The sequence below is a fragment of the Sciurus vulgaris genome (assembly GCF_902686455.1).
Source record: "Sciurus vulgaris genome assembly, chromosome: 15".
Classification (NCBI taxonomy): domain Eukaryota; kingdom Metazoa; phylum Chordata; class Mammalia; order Rodentia; family Sciuridae; genus Sciurus; species Sciurus vulgaris.
Window position 1 is genome coordinate 52,919,268 of NC_136476.1, and position 20,423 is coordinate 52,939,690.

The following is a 20,423-nucleotide window of genomic DNA, read 5'->3' on the forward strand; positions in this document are numbered from 1 at the left end:
CTCACGGAGATCCGGAGCGGGATCCGCTCGGGTCGCGTGCGCGCCTGCGCACTTGGGCGGGAGGGCAACGCCGAACGTCTGGGCACCACCCTAGCCCTCCTACGGTGGGCCAGCAATGGCCGGCGCAGCCTGGTCCTCAGGTGTGCTGGGGCTGCTGCTTGTGTGTGCGCTGCTCGGGGTTCTCGGAGAGCGCCCCAGCCCCGACCTCGGGACACACCCAGGTACCAGCGAGGGCGGCTGGGAGGAGGCTGGGACTGCATGGGAGGAGCCTCTGCTCTGCTGACGGGTCTCTGCCCTCTCTCCGCAGGACACCGCGCCCAGGTCAGCCTTGGGGCCACCGAACCCCGTAGGCGATCGCCGCCCAAAGACCAGCGCGAGCGGGCCGGCGCAGGCGCGCTGCCTTTGGGGGCTCTGTACACTGCGGCTGTCGTGGCTTTTGTGCTGTATAAGTGTTTGCAGGTGCGGGACGGCGGTGGGTGGGGCTTTCTGGGTCCTGAATTTCCCGTGGGGGCGCTATGGTATCAAGAACAGAACTCCGCTTCCCTTCTGTGTATAAAAATGAAGTCAGTAGTTTCTTGGCTTTCCCACATTATAGGGTTTGAGCATCCAGAGAGATAGTGGATATGAAGGGTTCCTGGTAAATTGTAAATAAAGACACACTTTTTTCTCCCACAATCCAATGAAGAGCGATCACTTAGTAACTAGTGGAGCTGGGATTTGAACCCAGCTGCTGTGTATACTACGAAAGTGCGCTTCCTGGTGAGGATCCAACCTTGGCAGCAGTTGATTGCTGCAGCCCCAGTGTGTCCAGAGTTCAAGATATCAAGCAGTCTCAGGTTCCCCTTGGGAAAGAGGCCCTGAAATATGAGCTGACAGTACATTTTGGTGGACTGAAACTGTTGAAATGGAAAGTAGTACCACCCAGGTCTGTCTCTTTAGTCCTGATCCTATCACTTAACTTGCATTAGGAAACAGAGGGTTGAATCAGATTGAAGATTATATGAAACTAGAAGAGACAGCAAGTACTCATCCCAAGTGTACTTAACAGGCAAGGATGAGGGTCTGAATTTAATGATAAAATTTAACAAAGACAGATTAGTAAGTTCTATTCTTGGGTCCAAGTGCAGTGAGGAGGAAACAACTTAGAACCAGCACTTGTGAAAGAGACAGGCATTACAGTTGATTATTGAGTTCATTGTGTGATGTGGCAACCCAGTATGCTGAACCAAGTTATTGTGCTTCATCTGCACTACATGCTCAGTAGAGCAACTAGAGATAAACATGTGAGTGGAGCATTGATAGAGAAGATTTAAGATCTTAAACCAGAAAGATGGAAAGGAGGCAGGGGGTGACCATTGTCTTCAAATTCTTAGGGGCTATCATGTTGAAAAGACATTGTTTGGAAGGCTTTAATCAGCATTATGGAAAAGATACACAAATGGCAATTTCTGACTTTTTGTATGAACTGATAACCAAAGCATTACCAAACTGGAGAGGATTGCTCATTCCTGGAGATAGTTCGGCAGATTGAGCACATGTGGGACATATATTAATGTGTTGTTTCATGTCCAGGGTAAGCACCTGGACTAGAAATGAGCTTTAAGGTTAAAAACCCAATAGCTGGGGCTGGAGTTGTAGCTCAGTGGTGGAGCACTTGCCTAGCATGTGTGAGGTACTGGGTTCGATCCTCAGTACCCCATACAAATAAACGTATTGTTTTCATCTAAAAACAATAAACCAATAGCTTTCTCTACTGCAATTTCTCCTCTCCTTACTAGCTTTGGAGACTTAGATGCTGGAGCAGAACTTCGTTGCTATAGTACTGCCCCTTTCCTCTTCTGCCACAGGGCAAAGATGAAGCTGCAGTTTTCCAAGAGGAGAAAGGCAAGAAGGAATCATTGCAGTCAGGTGGGTTAAGCAGAAGTCTTGGTGGTGGGGGGGGGGGGGCAGCAGAATGGTTACTTAACTTTGCTCCCCTTTTCTTCTTCACTCTCAGAGAGGCATCTGGCCCAGTTAACACAACAGCTAGCCCAGACAGAGCAGCACCTGAACAATCTAATGGCCCAGCTGGACCCCCTTTTTGAACGGTGAGAATTTATAGCACGTGGGAGGAATGGGGACAGACTGGGCAGCCCCTGAGTGAATATTTCTGCAGTGTGACTACTCTGGTTGGAGTCCAGCGGGAGCTTCTGAACATGAAGCTGCAGACCATCCACCAGCTTCTACAAGACTGCACATCAGATAAAGGTGTGGAGGTCCCAGAGCCAGGTAAAGGGTTGAGAGTTGAGTCTGGTGACAGGGAGACAGTCTCTGAAACTGGAACATGCTGATCTTTCCCTTCGCAGAGGACTTAAGAACAGAGGAAGACGAAGAGGCTGGTGACAGTCAGGACTGGGAGCAGCCCATAAACTGGAGCAGAGAAACTTCCTGGGAAGTAGAGCAGGGGCTAAGGAGAAGATGCAGTAAGACTGTGACAAAGGACCCCAGATATAGCTTCAGCCAAGGACGACAGCTGAAGGTTTAGTAAAATAAAGTCCATTCTTTAGTTAAATACAGTGTGCTCCTGTGCATTTTTTCCCCTCCCAGTTGGTCATATACCCATACTAGGTGCCTAAGGACAAGTGGGCCTCCTTGAAAAGCTTCCCTTATTAGGACAAAAGACACTGCCTTCCAGAGTGAGAGCAGAGAAGATAGAGGGAGCTCCAGTTCTTTTCCTTGTATTCCTGAGGCTACTAGCGTGCCAAACTTCAGGGTCCAAAAAAAGTCCCTTTTCTCATACCTGAGACAGAAGGGTCTTTCCAAAAACATTTATTAAAATGTTTATTTATAAAATAAATTATAGAAAACTACACACAACATAAAAACAGTCACCCTTACAAAGCTGCAAACCCATAGAGGGCATGAGTTTACCAGTCCCAAATCCCCTCATCTGTGTTCGAGGGTCTAGTTCAGCTGAGGTTCAGTTGGTTTCCTGATTTTTCTTTTCTTTTCTTTTCTTTTGGTACTGGGGATTGAACTCAGGGGGCACTCAACCACTGAGCCACATCTCCAGCCCTATTTTGTATTTTATTTAGTGACAGTCTCACTGAGTTGTTTAGTACCTCCCTGTTGCTGAGTCTGGCTTTGAACTTTTGATCCTCCTGCCTCAGCCTCCCAAGCCTCATGGGCCACCATACCCGGCTAGGTTTCCTGATTTTTTTCCTGCAGTACTGGGGGTTAAACCCAGGGGTGCTCTACCACAGAGCTACATCCCAATCCTTTTAATTTTTTGAGACAGGGCCTTTTGCTAATGCTGGACTTGAATTTGTGATCCTCTCGAGTTGCCGGGATTACAAGCATGTGCCACCACATCCCCAGTCTGGTTTCGTGATTCTTAAGAGCTGGTCAGGTAGCTTGGCAAATAGAAAATGATCCCTGTCAAGCCAAGAAGGGTTCTTCTGTACTTTGTTTAGTGCTGAAGAGGATTCCTTCGTACTTCTGGCTATGACTTATCCCTGAAGTATTCTGAGTTTTGGAATTTGTAAGATTCCTCTAGTTCTTCTGGCCGCTGTGGAGAGAAGATAGTTCAGGCACTAATATGAGCACTTTACTTAGACACAGTCACCTGCAGGGTTGGGGAGGTCCCAGAAGATGTAGGAATGAGGTGAGTAGGATCAGACCTGTGATCCTGCTTATTCCAGTTCTGGGTCTATCACAGCACTCTTTTTAATGAAGATACAACTTACCTGATAGCCAAAGTCAGACTGTGGTACCAGCGTGACAGCTCCTCCTGGTCTGTGGACATAAGCAGTAGCTTCTCATGGGGGAAGGACAACTAGAGAGAGACCACCTCTTAGTGCATGGCTCAGAAAGGTCCAGGCTAATGCCCTTGCTGTTTCCATGGACGTGATTTAGGGATGAGAACTATGAAGCTCAAGCCCCAGGTATTTCTCATATCCTCTCATTACTATGAAAAGGGACCCAGCCAAGGAGACAAACAGATCCATTAGCTTTTGAGATTACAAGCATGAGCCACCATGTCCCCAACCTGGTTCCCACTATTACTTACACTGAGCAGTCCACCACAAGGACCTCCTGAGTGGCCAAAGACCCTGCAGAGTTGACACTGGGCCATAGGGTAGAGGGCTCTGCAGGTAAAAGTGCCACTCTGCAGCAGGTGCAATGGGGGTCGAGGCTTGGCCATGAGGAGCACATCAGAGAAGAGGAAGAACATGCGAGGCCGAGGTTCCCCACTGGGAGGCACTACCAACAGCCACCCCTGGCGTAGGAACCAGCGTCCTGGAGGATGGGGAAGCAGTTATTTTAGTGCAGCTCCAGGATCCATGGGCATAGGACGAACAGGAGGAAATAGGTGGGGTTTGTGGGGGCATGTGCTGGTTCTATAGAAGAAGAAAGGTAAGTAAGCAAGGGGCATTTAAGGATTGAGAGGAAAGTACACTATCTACCTGAAGTTAGCCCCTTTGCCTGGCGTCCACTGAGCAGAGCCTGGACACGCTGGAGGTGCTGCTCATTCTTCTGTTTCTGACCAATGGCGTGAACTCTCTGGGCAGTCTCACTTATCAGCCGGGCAGCCCCTAGAATAACATCTTCAACCTCAATGCCAACATATTTTTGACTTTGGGTGAAAGACCGGCAATTCTGGAGGGGACCTGGGTTAGATTCTAATTTCCTGAAGAAAAGGCAGGGCAGTAAGGACACTATATATATTGATGGAAGCTAGGGACATACAGACATTGTTGGAAATCAGAACCAGAAGGGGATACAGGAGCCAGCCTCCTGCCTGAGCTGGAGAGGAGCAAGAACTTACGTGTGAGCTGTTGGTGATCAGGACTGTTGGGACCTGTATTTTCAGCCAAAGCAACAATGAGATTCTCATACCTGGAATTAACAGTGGGAAGTCTACAAGGGGAAGCGGAGCCAGGCAAAATTCCCTTTGCCTCTGCTTGACACACAGATCAGCCCCTATGTACTCTTCAGTTACAAGGCCAGGAAAGATCTGCTCTGGCTACTGTATCCCTTCTTTCATCTGGGACTTGGTACCTGGGCTCACACCATTTGGCCCACTTCAATTCCAAGTTGAAAAGTCAAAGATGGACCATAGTCTGGAAGCCCAGTTGGGGATATGAAAGTTAATCAAGCCAAGGATACTGCAGACAACCTATGAACCCTTAACCCATTCCCTGGGACAGAAATTCGAGTGTAGGCTGGCCACTCATCTCAACAAACTTCTCCAGATAACTTGCATTGGGCCCTAATGCAGGTCCACTCATTTTGTAGAGTTCCAGTCTCAGGTCTGAGACTGCACACTGTGGGTACTCTTAGAAAAACTTCTTAGAAGAAATCTGGCCCAGGGGAGAGCCAGTAGGTTAGGATAGACCCCATGACATCCCACAAAACTGAGGCCAGCAGTTATACAGTCTCAAAGAGAGACTTGGTTGGAGTCAAGGGGAGTTCACTCACTGCTGCAGCCGTTGCAGAGGCAGAGGGAGCAGGTCTTGGAGCTTAAGTCCAGCAAACTCGCGGCGACCTTCCTGAAGGCGCACAAACCTCCGGAAACGTTTGTTTTTCTTCAGCTGTTCCTAGAGTGAGGGGGAAAGAGCTGGCAGTGAGGGAAGCCACTCCTTATATTGCATTCATCTGTGTACAAACCTCTGCCTTCAGTTAAGTTGCGTGCTGAGAGAAACTTGGTCTCCCTAGAGGGAACTCGGCACAGGCTGGGCACCCAAAGGTCTATAAATGCAGGGACTGTGTGAGTAAGTCTGAAGAGAATATGTGAGGGACAAGCTTGACACTAGGAAGAGGGGATAGATTTGAGGTCATCTCCAGGTTACCTGTAGGGTGGTCCGGGACCTCTCTGCATTGGCTGCAAATTGGGTGTAGAGCTCCAGGTGGTGGCAGAAGTCTTCCAGCCCCTGTCCCCATTGTCCTTCTTCCAGATAGGGAAGCAGCATTCTGTGGGCAAGGGCAGCAAAGTAAAAGGGGTAGCCCAAGAACTACTCAAGCACTTCCTCATTTAATTCTCATAACTCTGCCCCGGAGGTACTGCTATTACCCCATTTTACAGATGGAGAGACTGGCAGGTTAAGGCGGCATTGGGCCAAGGCCACAGGTGAGAAAACTGGCAGACCGGACTCGCTCTGACTCAGAGCCCGGTGCCAGAAGCCAAGGCCCTCCCTCTTCTCGCGCCCCTTCCACTCACTGGCTGGCGCCGTAGATGAGCTCCCAGGACCCAAATAGGGCCTGGCGCTCCGGTGGTCGCAGAGTCCCCTTGGCTTTCAGGATCCCCAAGAAGTACTGTGGAAGGAGCGAATACAGGTGTCCGGAGGAATAGGCCAACGCAAGGTGCAGCCAGATAGAAGTTTGCCTGACCCCCTATATGCAGAATCCAAGGCCCACCATACTCGGGGTCATCACCTCGCAGTCCTTCCCATACCCTAGGCTCCCACCCCGCACCGGGAGGCTGCTCCAGACCCGCACCGTGGCCACCAGCCCTAGTTGTTCCTGGTAACGCCGCTCGGTCTCTAGCAGCTCCCGGGCGGTGCAGGCGCGTTTCCGCTCCCATCGAGCACGCTGCGCTCGCACCGGGCACCGCCAGCTGGGGTCTGGGCTCTCCATTCCAGGCGGAGGGTTTGACGCTTCCGGGCCGCAGCCCGCCGGAGATTCAAATTCCAACCGTTCCCAGGGCGGGGCAGCGGGTGGGATGGGGGAGGAGCGCGCAGGACGGAGCATGCGCAATGGTCGTCCGTTCGCGGCGGGTCTCCTTTTCCTGGGCTCGCCCCACCGCAAGGGCGACCCTGTAGGTGCGCAGCATGGGCTGGGCAGGCCAGATGCGGCGGGTGTGTGGTGCAGGCAGGTCACTCAAAGGTGCAGCCGTTGGCACAGACTCAATGTCTTGTGTAGAACTGGGAATGGGGGCCATCATTGCCAATGCTTTCAACACCTTTCTGGGCCCTGGACAAGCAAAAGTTTACAAGTTTTAAGTTATTGTTTTCTTCATTTCTTACTGATCCCAATCCTGACAGCTTACTAGCTTCTGGTGAGCAAATTGTCAATTCCGTGGTAGTTCCAATTTGCTGTAATTTTGACCAAAGGCAAAGGCTTTGAGTTGATGAGTCTTCGTTGCCTTATCAAAAATAAAATGTACTTGACTGGATGTGGTGACTCATTCCTGCAATCCCAGCCGCTCTGGAGGCTTAGGCAGGAGGGTCATAAGTTCAAGGCCAGCCTCAGCAATTGAGGGAGACCCTAAGCAACCTAAGGAGACCCTGTCTCAACATAAAAAATAAAAAGGGCTAGCTCGAGATGTATCTCAGTGATAAAGGGCTCCTGGGTTCAATTCCCAATACCAAAAATAAGTGAATGAATAAATAAATAAAATGTACTTGGATTGGAGATGTGGCTCAGTGTTAAAGGGCTTGACTAGCATGCATAAGGCCCTGGGTTTGATCCCCAGCACCACAAAAAATAAAGTGTACCAGCAGGGCATAAGGCCCGAAGGCTGAGGGAGGAGGATCTTGTGAGTTTCCTGGGTGATTTCCCAAGACACTGTCTCAAAATAAAATTTATTTTTAAAAGGGCTGGGATGTAGCTCAACTGTAGCATTGTCTTGCATGTGGAAGGCTCTGGGTTTAAGTTGGTACAAAAATAATAATAATGGTAATAATATTAGTAATAAATGTATCCAATCTTACTAATTCAGACCTTTTTAAAAAATGGAAGTAGCTCTGTGGTCATTTTGTTAGTATGTATCAGATCTTTTTTTGTTGTTGTTGTTGTTTTGGGTGTGTGTTGGGGGTACAGGGTATTGAACCCTGGGACACTTTACCACGGGGCTACTTCCCAGACCTTTATTTTTGATTTTGAGACAGGGTCTTGCTAAGTTGCTCAGGGCCTTGAACTTGTGATCTTTCTGCCTCAGTCTCCAGAGTGTATCAGAAATTTTTAAATTTTAGACTAGTGGTTCCTAAATGCATCCTAAAGGACTATGTGGACAAATACATCCTGTGCCAGGATGTCTGGCACAATGTTGTTTGTAACAGCAGAAAACTGAAAACCACCTAAATGTCCAGTGGTAAAGAATTGGTTAGAAAAATTATGGTACAGCCAGGTGTAGTGGCTTATACCTGTAATCCCAGCTATTTAGGAGACCAGGCTCAGCAATTTAGTGAGGCTAGGGTTGTAGCTCGGTGGTGGAGTGCTTGCCTAGCACATGCGAGGCACTGGGTTCGCTCCTCAGCACCACATATAAATAAATAAAAGTATTGTGTCCATCTCCAACAAAAAATATTTTTAAAAAAACTACTGATAGGAGAAAACACTCATTATAAGTATATTGTCAAGAGGCTACAAAACTGTGTAACATATAAAAGGAAGACTAAATGATGAAAAGCTAATTGTTTTTTATCTCTGTGTGATCAGACTGAAGATAATTCTGACAAATATGTATTACATACCTAACCTGTTCCAGGCAGTGAATCATTGAGGTTAAAGCAATGAGTGGGATAAATAGTGCTATTTAAAAAATTCCCTCTTCACCTTCCCCAAGTATTCAGCTTTAAGCATGCTTTGTTTTATAATTAGAAAATACATTTTGTAGTAGGAAACAAAATGTAAGAGAAAAACTATCATTTTGGATTCTCAGGAATCTGGGCGCCAAGCCAAGAACCAGGGGATTGTCAGGGTTCTAAGCTCCCCTCCAGCTCTGACATTCTAAGAATTCTAAGAATGGAAAAATGCCAGGCTTAGACCAGGAAAGAACAACTTGAAGGTCTTGGAAGGAGAAAAGTAAGAGTTTGGATCAGATGGCATCTTATGCTCAGGTCCCAAGGAAACTGGTGACAATATATGGGGGAAGACTGGTTACAGTCTCGAATGACTGACAGATAGTTCACACTAAAAGCTTAAGTATGGAAAAAGCCAGAGAATGCCATAGTAATCACTACCACTGTGACCCCAGGTGATGAGAATAGAACACAATGTGTGGGGTGCAGTTGGTGACAGGTATGTTTGAGGATGCTGCCATTGTGACTGTGCTTAAGGTAGGGAACAGAACCTACTGTGACCTCAGGTGAGGGAATCATTGGACTCTGGAGGAAGAAGAGGGAAAAGTTAAGACAAACTGAGGACATCCTGTGCATCCACTTTAGTTCCACTACACTGATGGTAGGTTAAACAGTGGCCCCCATAAAGACATGTCCAGGTCCATGCCCTTAACCTACAAATGTGACCTTCTTTGGAAAAAGGGTCTTTGTAGATATGATTAAGGATCTTGAGATGAGATCATCTTGAATTTTCTCAGTGGGCCCTAAATCCAACAAGTGTCTTTAAATAGACACCCTGTGGGGCATACCTATAATTTCAGTGCCTCGGGAGGCTGAAGCAGGAGGATTCCAAGTTAGAGGCCAGCCTCAGCAACTAACCAAGGACCTAAGCAAATTAGTGAGACCTGTCTCACTATAAAAGGGCTGGGGATGTGGCTCAGTAATAAAGTGCCTCTGGGTTCAATCCCCAGTACCAAAAAAAATAAAGTCACCCTGTAGAAAGTCAGATCACAGAAGGCGGCCACATGAAGGCAGATCCTGGAGTATGCTGTGTCCCAACCCGGGGAGACTCAGGACACAAGAATTCCAGGAGTTCAAACCTGTTTCAGTGTTTGGCAGACTCCCATATTGTATTATTGGCAGCCTCAAGCCAAGGACTCAGCAGAATCTAGAAGAGGCAAAGAAAGATTCTTACTTGGAGCCTTGTTAGGGAGCCTGGCTCTGCCAACACCTTAATTTCAGACTTCTGGCCTCCAGAAGTATGAAAATATAAAATTTCTATTGTTTCAGGATACCTAGCTTTTGGTAATTTTGTGTTTTTGTTTGTTTTGCTTTTCTCAGACCTGAGGACTGAACCCAGGGGTGCTCTATCACTGAGTTACATCCTCAGTTTTTATGTTTTATTTTGAGCTAGGGTCTTGTTAAATTGTTGAGGCTGGCCTTGAACTTGCGATCCTCCTGCCTCAGCTTCCCAAGTAGCTGGGGTTACAGATGTGCAACACTATACCCAGCAAGTTTGTGGTAATTTGTCACTACTAATACCAGTGGTCCAACGGGCCAGAACTGCAGGTCAGCCTCAAAGCTCCAGGAAGACTTGGACCTGTCTTTGTTCCCAATCATGGTTGGAGAAAAGGGATCTTTTCTCCTTCTACCCTGCGAGCAAATATCTCCCTCCTCTGTAACCCTGGGCTAATGAGAAACATGTTTAAGTAACATGTTCCTCAGTGTTTGACAACACAGACCCCAGTGACCGAAGACTTGGCCTTAAACAACTGCAGCAACTCCTGCACCAGGTGGGGACTAACCCAGTTGGTTAGTCCTGAGTATGCTGTGTCCCCACCTGGGGAGATTCAGGATATAAGAATTCCAGGAGCTCAAACCTGTTTTAGTGTTTGGCAGACTCCCAGCTGTGAAGGCGTGATCCAGGATCAGAGTCCACATCTCCACCCAGGCCGGAGGAACAGTAACACAGATAGAAAACTAAGGGAGAGATGGACCCATAAGGAAGAGTATTTGGAAAGTTGGTGAGCTGTAGCAGAAAGAGTGTTCAGCACCTATAGGCAGATATGTGATCTGAAATACTCAGAGAAAGCCCCAGAGGTAGCAGGGCGGTGGGGCAGGGGGATACACAGAGATATGGGAACATAGCTAATGCTGCAGAGAAGATCCTGACTAAATAAGAAAAAGACTCATGCTCGGAATATTCAGGAAAAAAAAAAAAAAAAAAAAAGTGAGACTGGTATCGGAGAAAGATGTCTAGTTGTTCAGTCTCCATACTCCAGTTATCATGACACTTCTATCATCTCTGCTCCCATGACCCCTCCCACCTCAACAAAATTAGTTACCACTTTCTGTCTTGCACAGGCCTATCCAATTCAGATATTGCCATTTACATTCCAGGTTTAGGTACCCACACAAGGTGCTGACAACATAGCTCACGATCCAGATTGCACACTGGATCAGAATGCTATAGAATCGGAATATGGCTCAGAATTTGGCTTCAGAAAGGCAACCTAGAATTTTTGGCTGACTACCTCCTAAGATGACCACTTGGAGAAGAGCTGTTATTTAACCATACAAGTTTTAGATACAATGAGAGTCACTTAGTCAAGGCAGATAATTTTGAGTGCCATAAAAAATGTGAGGTCATGCTCCTGGGACAGTGGTGATTTAACATACAAAGGTTATTGACGATGAGCTCTCTGAGGGGAGGAAAGACATCTCTCTCATTTTGATATTTTTCAAGCACCTGGCAAGGTGATTTACTTAATGGTTACTGAATAAAAGATTGACTCAATCAAATACTGGACCCTGCCCTTATGGTACCTAAGGTTATTAGAGCAGATAAAATGTCATAAATCACCCTAATATGAGTTAGATGGTGGGCAAGGTTATTATTGAGGGCAGGTTATTATTAAAGGCAGTGAGATCTCTTCTGGACTGGTAGTGGGAGGTTGGTGAAGGCTTCCTGGAGGAGTTGGCCTGTGAGTTGTCTTGAATAGAAAAGATTTAGATGAAGGACATAGGAAAACAGTTCAATACCATAGTGGATGCACAAGCACAAGTGTGTCAGAATTGAAGCACTCAAGTGGGGTTCTGAGGCTCCTCTGTGCTAGGCATTACCCCTTTAGATGAGGGATCATAAGGACAAGAGTGTTCTCAGGGAGGAGATGGGATAGTAGGGTACCCTGGATCAAGGGGCTGTAGCCATATGCTAACATAATTAGAAATGTTTTGATATACCTATAAAACCACACTGGTTCATGTCTGTTGAATGGCCCCAGACATGGACATAAAATGACTTGTCAGAGCCTTAGAGGCCTTTCTAGAATGTGAGCTACAGAACAGTCCAGGCTGTTCTCTATTCCATGCTGCACCCCTAGGCTGTGAGCAATACCAGGAGGACTGGAGGAGGCACAATAAATGCTCATTAAATGGGCAGATTAGGAGACCATTCTTGGTGTCCTTTTACTCTTCTCCCTCATCCTCTTGCACCTGGTTTCCACCTCCAATCTTTGGCCAGATTTGCCCTCAACATGACCTAATTTATCACTCTTGCTCAAAATATTTTATGTCTACCCTTTTCTCAGACTACCAGTCTCCCCATTAAAAAAAAAAAAAAAAATCAATATCACTGCTACTTCTTCCTCGTCAAGACCCTAACCAAATTTTGCCTTATTACCTTCTGAGGCAGAATAAATCTCTCTCCCCTAAATATATTATGACAGTACTTGTCCTCATTCATTGGACTGTGAGCTTCTCAGAGAGGAGATTCTCTTATTCATTTCCAGATCTCTGGTCCATAGCCCAGTGCCTAACATATGGTAGGTGTTAAATAGCAAATGCAAGAGTGAATGGCACTGAGCTGGGGATGGAGCTCAGTGGTGGAGTGCTTGCCTGGTACAGAGAACCCCCCTGGGTTTGATCTCCAGCACAGTGAAAAACAAAAACAAAAAAATTCTCAATGAATGGCCTTAAAGGCAGTGAGAACCAGATAAACAAAAGTGGTGAACAGTTTGGAGCAAATAAATAAACTAGGCATAAGTGGCACATGCCTGTAATCCTAGCGATTTGGGTGACCGAGGCAGGAGGATTGCAAGTTAGAGCCAGCCTCAGCAACCTATCGAGGCCCTAAACAACTCAGAGAAAAAAAAAAAAAAAAAAAAAAAAGGGCTGGGCATGCGGCTCAGTGGTTAAGTGCCCCTTGAGTTCAATCCCTGGCACCAAGAAAAAAAAAAAAAAAGAATAGTTTGAGTTGGATATGGTGGTACATGTCTATAATCCCAGTGAGTTAAAAGGCTAAGGGAGGAGAATCACAAGTTCAAGGCCAGACTGGGCAATTTAGCAATACCCTGGCTCAAAATAAAATATAAAAAGGACTGAGGATGTAGCTCTCAGTGGTAAAGCAACCCTGATTTCAATTCCCAATACAAAAAAAAAAAATAAAATCTGAGGCTAGGGGTTTAGCTCAGTGGTAGTGCACTTGCCTACCCTTGCATGAGGCCTTGGGTTCTGTCCCCAACACTGTACACACACAGGAAAAAGAAAGGGGAAAAAAGGAGTTTATGAAAATGAATAGTCTAATTTGGAGTATAAGGACAGGGGGAGGAGATAAGATGGAAAGATCTCTTAGGAAAGGTTTTGAAGGGAATTGCAAGTGAGAAGGAGAAAATGGGCATACTTTGGTAGGCAGTGAGAAACCAATGAAGGTTTCTGAGCAGGTGGGTAAATAGATGAAAACTAGATAAATTTAGTTTCAAACCCACCAGAATTCCTTTCATACACTTAGTTTTTCATTCATGCTCAAAGGTGCCTTCTATCTACCCTTCTACCCATTCACCTACTTACCGTCAGAATCCCATGCAGCTTGCCCTGCCCCCTAATCTGCTCCCTGGCTGGGCCTGGGGTGGGCACATGGGCTGCTTTCCCTCCTAGCCTTGTGATACAGGGGCCCCCGCTTCCCTGTCTTTTCCCTTCCTTTCTCGGGGCTGGGAAGCAGGCCAGGGTTAGCTGAGGCTGCTGCTGGCAAGCAGCTGACTGGTGCCAGGGAGAGCCTGTGTAGTGCCAGGTGGTGCCTTAGGTTCCAAGCTGGGCCTATGACCCCGATAACCTTCTGCTTGTGAACACACCTGCCCCTCACTCCACCCCTATCCAGGCTTTGGTATCGGGGAGGGGGCACAGGGCCAGACAGACCCACGGGACTTTGGCTCCATCTCTACAAAAGGGCACTCTGTGAGTCAGCCTGCTCCCCTCAAGGCTTGCTCCTCCCCCACCCAGCTCCTGTTTCAGATGCACGTACAGCCCGTACACACCACACCGTGTCCTGGGACACCCCAGTCAGCCGCATGGCTTCCCTGTGCCCCAGCCCCTGGCTCCCTCTGTTGATCCCAGCCCCTAGTGTGCAACTGCTGCTGTTACTGCTACTCCTGATGCCTGCCCATCCCCAGAACCTGTCCTGGATGCAGGGGGATCCTTTTATGGGAGGAGGTTCATCTGGGGAAGACAATCCACTGGGTCAGGAGGATCTGCACAGTGAAGAGGATTCACCTGGAGAGGCAGATCCACCTGGGGAGGAGGATTCACCTGAAGTTACTTCTAAACCAGGAGAGGATGACTTTCTGAAGTTAGAGGATCTACCAACTGTTGAAGCTCCTGAGGAGAGTCAAGGTCACCAGAATAAAGCTCCCAGGGAACAAAAAGGTAAGCGGTCATCGGCCTCCAAGTTTAGGCTCAGTAAGTTCATGCTGCCCCTCCCCACTCCTGGCAGTGATCATTCAGAGAAGGAGCCTGCTCTCTACCAGAAACCCTTCCAGGGGGCTCCCACACCATTAGATCCCTCTCTCTTTCAGCGCTAGAAGGGGACAGATGGGGAAAGGAAAAAAAGTGGAGAACTGCTGGAAGAGATGGGAAAGAAGGGGGAGGCTGGAGAAGGAGAATGAGATCAGGACGGTCCAGAGATAGAAAAATAGGTGGCGAGGAAGAGAAAAAATGTGCAGAAAAGAGGAAAAATTGTGGGGAGAGGGTGGGTACCAGAGGAAGAGATCATTTCATCTTTAATCTGCAACGAAAAAACTGAGACTAGGAAGAAGGAATCAAAAACAGGAGAGGAACCTGGTATCTTGACTTCCAAGCCAGAAACTTAGGGAAAAGAGCCGAAGACTAGAAAGGGCAGTGGAATGAATATGGAAAAGGGATGAAAGGAAAGATGGTTACTGATTTGGGCCTGGGATCTGAGGCACCCACCTACTATACAGATTCTAAACTAGTGGATGCAAACTGGTAGCTCCCGGGCCAATGGGGTCATTATCTGCCCTCCCGGCTCCAGTGTTATGTTTGGTTGCAGTTCACTGCGTTTTGCACGTGGACCGCTTCAGGCATTTGTTACCTGCCGTGCCCCTTAAGACATCTGAATTTATGAGGCTCTTTCGCGAGGTGGGGGACCCATTTCTCCCAACCACTGGGAAGGGACGGGCTCTAAGGCTGGCTCATGCATCCTTCTCATTTACTCAGGGCATGGCCACAGTCATTGGCGCTACGGAGGTGAGACACCCACTCCCTGCAGAGACCCAATCTGGGAACCCAGTTCTGCTGATCTGCCTCTCAACCATCCCCAATACGGGTTTCTGGGCGTCCCACTCTCCGAAGGCTCCTGTCCCCGCCCACATCCCTGATTTCTATTTCCCGCTCCGAGGCCTCCTGACTCCACCCGCTTCACGTTTTCACCCAGGTTCCTTAAAAGTTCCTGATCTAGTCATCAGACTTCTTCACCATACTCTCTATTCCCAGGCAACCCGCCCTGGCCCCAGGTGTCCCCAGCCTGTGCAGGCCGCTTTCAGTCCCCTATAGATATCCGCCCGGAACTCACCGCGTTCAGTCGCGCCCTGCGACCCCCACAACTCCAGGGCTTTGCGCTACCGCCACGTCCGGAACTGCGCCTGCGCAACAATGGCCATACCGGTGAGGGGGTCTCGGGGCGGAGCCTCAGGGAAGCAGCCGGGACTGTCTGGGGATGGGATGCAGAAGATTAGGGTGCGGTGCTCGGGGGTTAGGCTGGCCCTCACCCCCGAGCAAGCGAGGCAGGTCGGGCTCACCTGCCGCTCCTCCTGCAGTGCAGCTGACTCTGCCTCCCGGGCTAGAAATGGCCCTGGGTCCCGGGCGGGAGTACAGAGCCCTGCAGTTGCATCTGCACTGGGGGACTTCAGATCGCCCGGGCTCAGAGCACTCTGTTGATGGCCACCATTTCCCTGCCGAGGTGAGCGGCCGAGTAGGGGCAAAGGGGCATGGCCGGAGATTTGACCCCACTTTGACCCTGGTGTCTTCTCCAGATCCACGTGGTTCACCTCAGCACTGCTTTTTCGGGAGTTGATGAGGCCTTGGGGCGCCCGGGAGGCCTGGCGGTATTGGCTGCCTTCCTGCAGGTACCAGACCTGTGCAACCCCCATTCCCTGCCTCCCCGGTGTTCAGTGTATCTTGCCCTCAGAGATCCCATCCCCAAACTCTCAGTCTGGCCTCTAGCCATCATCCTCATTCACTCATTAGTTCATTCAACACCCAGTGTGAACCAGGCACTGGATCTTAAAAGGATTCAAAAGCTGAGGGTCCTTGCCTCTAAGGAACCTACAACTCGTGGGAACAGACATGATAGTCATATGCGAAGGACACAGTAAAAATGATGATCATAGAGGAGGTAAAATCTGAAGCTTTTGATACGGGATGGGAGGGGGAATATTCCAACCAGACAGAACAGTATGTGCAAAGACAACGTGGCCCATTTGGGGAATGGCAGATGCAACAATTAGACATTGGGAGGAGTAATTTCTCTATTACTCTTGTGACCTGTCATTTTCCTTCCTAAAATGCAGCATTCAGTGACCTCTTTGGACCTGTAATGATCAAGGATACATATGATTAGAGGAGGACACTAAAAGGAAGGGATGAAAGACCTGCTAGGGTCACTCACTAATGTCAAACTCACAGCACAAAGTCCAGAGCAGTGCCTCAGAAATAGCACATCAGGAACAGGTTCCAAAAGTCAAACACATGAGTTATTAAAGTGAATGCGAAGTAGCACAAATACAAGGTGTATTATGGTTTTCTGTGGGAGAACTATGCAGTGTATGTGGAGGTAGCAATAAGTGAGAGTATACAAATTAGCAGGGCCCAGATCACTGAGGGCCTCATATCTTAGTGAAGTGGCTCTCTTCCTCCTCCTGTTTGCTATTGAAACCCAGTTCACCAAGCTCATTAGTTTGCAAAGCAAGAGTAATAAACTCACTCAGAGAGAGTAATAAGATTTCCTCTCAGAGGTGAGGAATCGGGAGGATTATGGGAAACCCACCCCATGTTCAGGCCTCCAGGCAAGGCCCTAGATTATAGGCATCAGTCTGTTTTGCATTGTTACCCTTAGGAGGGCCCAGAAGAAAACAACGCCTATGAGCAGTTGCTGTCACATTTGGAAGAAATTGCTGAGGAAGGTCAGTTTGTTGGTCTGGCCACTACCTTCTATACCCTCATGCTTAAAGACTTGGCCTTGGGAGCTGGGCATGGTGACACACACTTGTAATCCCAGCTACTCAGAAGACTGAGGCAAGAGAATTCCAAGTTTGAGGCCAGGACAATTTAGTGACACTTCATTTCAAAAAAGAAAAAAAGACATAGCTGTGCAACACCTGCACCTGTAATACCAATGACTTCAGAGTCTGAAGCAGGAGGATGGCAAGTTCAAGGGCTGACTCAGCAATTTAGCAAGACTCCTGTCTCAAAATAAAAAGGGTGTGGATGTAGCTCAGTGGTAGAGTGCCCATGACTTCAATCCCAAGTACCATTTAAAAAAAGCTTTTGGGAACTTCAGATCTGAGGATGGAAATTGGAGGGAATTGGGTGTGAGCTAGCTTTGATCTGGATAATAACTGTGAAGTTGACCACAGGCAAGCTCTTGCTCATAGGCTTGATGATTCCAAATCAAAAACCAAACTGAGAACAAAATTAGACGCCCCCCCCACAAACATAAAAGGAACAAAAAATAGTGTTTTGAAATTCCTGGGTTGAGTGTGGAAAGATACACTTTTTCTGAAAACTGTGTTTCTCATTCATTCATAATCATCAAGTATTTGAAGTTTATAGATAGTTGTTGGAAATCTTTCTGGGTTGCAGTGGGTCATTTTAAACCTCACTTATTCCACTGGACCTTTAGATTTTTTGCTAAATGGAAAGAACTGTGCCTTTGTTTTGTTTTTGTGGCACTTGGGATTGAACCCAGGGGCACTCTACCACTGAGTTACCTCCCTAACCCCCACCTTTTCTTAAAAATTTTTTTAGTTGTAGATGGACCCAATACCTTTATGTTATTATTTTTTAAATTTATTTTTATGTGGTGCTGAGGATCAAACCCAGTGCCTCACACATGCCAGGCAACTTGAGCCACATCCCCAGCCCATTATTGTTTATTTTGGTACAGGATCTTGCTATGTTGCTGAATTTGCCATCCTCCTGTCTCAGCCTCCTCAGTAGTTGGGGTTATAGGTGTGTATCATTGCATCCAGCTGCCTTTGGAGTTTTGTGTCTGTTTTCTTTTTAGTTGTTGATGGACCTTCATTTTATTCATTTATTTATATGTGGCACTGAGAATCGAACCCATTGCCTCATATATGCTAAGCAAGTGCTCTACCACTGAGCCATAACCCCAGTCCTGTGTCTGTCTTTGATAGTTATGAATATTACATTTATTACAAGTTATTCAACTTTTTTTTTTTTTTTTTTTTTTTTTTTTTTGGTAATACCAGGGTTTGAACACCAGGTCCTGCAAGGCAAGGTCCATGCTAGGCAAGCACTCTACCACTTATTTCCCCAGTCCCATTTTTCCTTTTTAATTCACTCGTTTTAAATTGGTGGTCCAGCATGAATGATGGTATGCAGAGTGAGTGAAGGCTTGGAACGCTTCTCACTCTGTGAGGCCTCCTTGGATTGCTCCAAAGCCCTTTACTTCCTTTGAGTTGTCCTATGTGGAGTATGGGAAGGGACACACACAGTGAAGAAGTACTCTCGGGAGTTAAGTTGGCTTTGGGAGGTGAAACTATCTCTACCTCAGAGCTTTAAAGGGAAGTAGTCTAAGGTGAGACACCAACAAATCCTCTCCACAGACTCAGAGGTCTGGGTCCCAGGACTGGATGTAACTGCTCTGCTGCCCTCTGACCTCAGCCTCTATTTCCGATATGAAGGCTCTCTGACCACACCCCCTTGTGCCCAGGGGGTCATCTGGACTGTGTTCAATCAGACAGTGAGGCTGAGTGCTAAGCAGGTAAGATTTGGGCATGGTGTTGGCACCTTTTGTTTCCTCCTTCTTCTTTTCTCTATTTTTGCAGTGTTGGGGGATTGAATTGGGGTCTGCATAAGCTAGGCAAGCTCCTCCACTACTGGGCTACACCCCATCTCTCTTTTATTTCCTTTATGCCTTGAGTCTACCTGTACTATCTGTTGACCTTCCCAGCTCCACACCCTCTCCAGTTCCCTGTGGGGATCTCAGGACTCTCGGCTACAGCTGAACTTCCGAGCCACGCAGCCTTTGAATGGACGAATGATTGAGGCCTCCTTCCCTGTTGGAGTGGATAGTCACCCTGAGCCAGGTGCAGCTTTGTCTGGTGTCTTATATTGCTTTACCACCCCAGCCATAGGTCCCTCCTTCTCCCATGTCTTCATTTGTATCAGAGTCTGTCACTGGTAGTTATAGTTCCTAGCTCTAATGTCTCCTTTTTTCTTCAGTGCACATGAATTCCTGCCTTGCTGCTGGTGAGTTTATGTCCCTCTTACTCTTGATGCTGGAGGACACCCCTTAGCATCATTCAGCTCCAGGGACTAGTCACGGCCGCCTGTGCTTCCTCTCCTTTTCGCTGAACAGGCCTCATCCCTAATATGACTGAGCCAGATTGTGGTGGAGAATTCCCCCACTGACGCCATGACTTAGTTGATGAGACTAAAGCTCCCCAAATGTTCTAGCATCCCCTCTCCCAAACAATATTTACCTAGCCATTAGGAAGAAAACCTTCTAGTGCATCCACCCATCCCTGGAATGGCTTCTTCCAAAGACAAGCCCTGGCTGGGGCTGATGGTGGGGCATCCAGAGTTAGGCCTGAAGGAAACCAATGGACCCAAGCACCCCCTCTTGAGGTGGTCCTCCTCTCCCTCTCAGGTGACATCCTGGCTCTGGTTTTTGGCCTCCTCTTTGCTCTCACCAGCATTGCCTTCCTTGTGCAGATGGGGAGACATCACAGGTATTTCCTGACCTTCTCCCTCAGTACAGCCCTCCCACCCACTGCGTAGTCTAGAATTTCAAATCGCATACAAATTAACTCCTCCAGGACCGGTTTTCTGATTCAGGTTCCTTGTTGTATAGACACAGAAGTGGGACCAAAGAAGGTATTAGCTACAGCCCAGCAGAGATGGCGGAAACTGGAGCCTAGAGGCCTGGAACTTGGAAAATGTGCAGACAAACCAGCCAAAGGATTCTGGGGGGAGCTGGAAACTTGTCGTATTTTGCCCTCTGGACGATTCCTTTTTAACTTCCAAAGAATTTGTTTCTTCTTCTTTAACCCCTTAAGCCACTGAAACGGGATCTTGTAGTAGGGAAGCAAGATTGGACTCAACTTCCAGATTTTTTAAAAAAAATAAATATTCCTAACAAAATGTGTAAGTCACCTTTTTCCCTCAAATCAGAAAAATGGTGTATTAATTTCCCATTGCTGCTCTAACAAATTTTCACAATCTTGGTGGTAATACAGATTTACTCTTATAGTTCTAGAGCCCAGAAATCCAAAATGAATTTTAGGTGCTAAAGTCCAGGGGTCAGTCCAGCTGGTTCATTCTCAGGGTAGAATGTTTCCTGGCCTT

The 20,423-nt window shown here is 47.6% G+C and overlaps 3 protein-coding genes across 6 annotated transcripts; 2 read left to right on the forward strand and 1 right to left on the reverse strand.

Annotated features, from left to right (window-relative positions):
- Positions 1–2,551, forward strand: CCDC107 (coiled-coil domain containing 107). Of its 3 annotated transcripts, none has more exons than XM_079112469.1 (6): positions 1–140; positions 308–459; positions 1,848–1,908; positions 1,997–2,087; positions 2,156–2,268; positions 2,346–2,551. In XM_079112469.1, the coding sequence occupies exons 1-6, from the start codon at positions 116–118 to the stop codon at positions 2,522–2,524; spliced, it is 621 nt and encodes a 206-aa protein (XP_078968595.1). In that variant the 5' UTR covers positions 1–115; the 3' UTR covers positions 2,525–2,551. The 3 variants fall into 3 exon arrangements, with proteins under 3 accessions (XP_078968595.1, XP_078968594.1, XP_078968593.1); XM_079112468.1 differs by having other exon boundaries at positions 25–221; positions 2,156–2,247; XM_079112467.1 differs by having other exon boundaries at positions 27–221.
- Positions 2,552–2,585: 34 nt separating this feature from the next.
- Positions 2,586–6,842, reverse strand: ARHGEF39 (Rho guanine nucleotide exchange factor 39). The gene is made up of 9 exons (XM_079112466.1): positions 6,478–6,842; positions 6,200–6,294; positions 5,832–5,952; positions 5,461–5,579; positions 4,808–4,878; positions 4,446–4,574; positions 4,049–4,278; positions 3,726–3,814; positions 2,586–3,547 (listed from the first exon to the last, which is right to left on the reverse strand). Exons 1-9 carry the CDS (start codon positions 6,727–6,729, stop codon positions 3,532–3,534), a joined length of 1,122 nt encoding a protein of 373 aa, XP_078968592.1. The 5' UTR covers positions 6,730–6,842; the 3' UTR covers positions 2,586–3,531.
- A 7,017-nt stretch (positions 6,843–13,859) lies between these two features.
- CA9 (carbonic anhydrase 9) lies at positions 13,860–20,219 on the forward strand. Of its 2 annotated transcripts, XM_079113397.1 has the most exons (11): positions 13,860–14,240; positions 15,051–15,080; positions 15,327–15,497; positions 15,650–15,792; positions 15,866–15,958; positions 16,948–17,014; positions 18,680–18,837; positions 19,027–19,162; positions 19,299–19,325; positions 19,726–19,807; positions 19,930–20,219. In XM_079113397.1, exons 1-11 carry the CDS (start codon positions 13,886–13,888, stop codon positions 19,994–19,996), a joined length of 1,329 nt encoding a protein of 442 aa, XP_078969523.1. In that variant the 5' UTR covers positions 13,860–13,885; the 3' UTR covers positions 19,997–20,219. The 2 variants fall into 2 exon arrangements, with proteins under 2 accessions (XP_078969523.1, XP_078969522.1); XM_079113396.1 differs by lacking the exon at positions 19,726–19,807.
- Positions 20,220–20,423: the final 204 nt, after the last annotated feature.

What these genes read in the sequence shown, in the direction of transcription:
- CCDC107 (XM_079112467.1), top strand. Translation starts at nt 116, where the DNA reads ATGGCCGGCGCAGCCTGGTCCTCAGGTGTGCTGGGGCTGCTGCTTGTG. An exon ending in GAAGGAATCATTGCAGTCAG is followed by an intron (nt 1,909 to 1,996) that starts GTGGGTTAAGCA and finishes CTTCACTCTCAG; the next exon opens with AGAGGCATCTGGCCCAGTTA. An exon ending in CTGGACCCCCTTTTTGAACG is followed by an intron (nt 2,088 to 2,155) that starts GTGAGAATTTAT and finishes ATATTTCTGCAG; the next exon opens with TGTGACTACTCTGGTTGGAG.
- ARHGEF39 (XM_079112466.1), bottom strand. Translation starts at nt 6,729, where the DNA reads ATGCTCCGTCCTGCGCGCTCCTCCCCCATCCCACCCGCTGCCCCGCCC. An exon ending in GGTCCCGGACCACCCTACAG is followed by an intron (nt 5,580 to 5,831) that starts GTAACCTGGAGA and finishes CCCTCACTCTAG; the next exon opens with GAACAGCTGAAGAAAAACAA. An exon ending in GGCAAAGGGGCTAACTTCAG is followed by an intron (nt 4,279 to 4,445) that starts GTAGATAGTGTA and finishes CCCATCCTCCAG; the next exon opens with GACGCTGGTTCCTACGCCAG.
- CA9 (XM_079113396.1), top strand. Translation starts at nt 13,886, where the DNA reads ATGGCTTCCCTGTGCCCCAGCCCCTGGCTCCCTCTGTTGATCCCAGCC. An exon ending in GCCACCATTTCCCTGCCGAG is followed by an intron (nt 15,793 to 15,865) that starts GTGAGCGGCCGA and finishes TGTCTTCTCCAG; the next exon opens with ATCCACGTGGTTCACCTCAG. An exon ending in TGAGGCTGAGTGCTAAGCAG is followed by an intron (nt 18,838 to 19,026) that starts GTAAGATTTGGG and finishes TGACCTTCCCAG; the next exon opens with CTCCACACCCTCTCCAGTTC.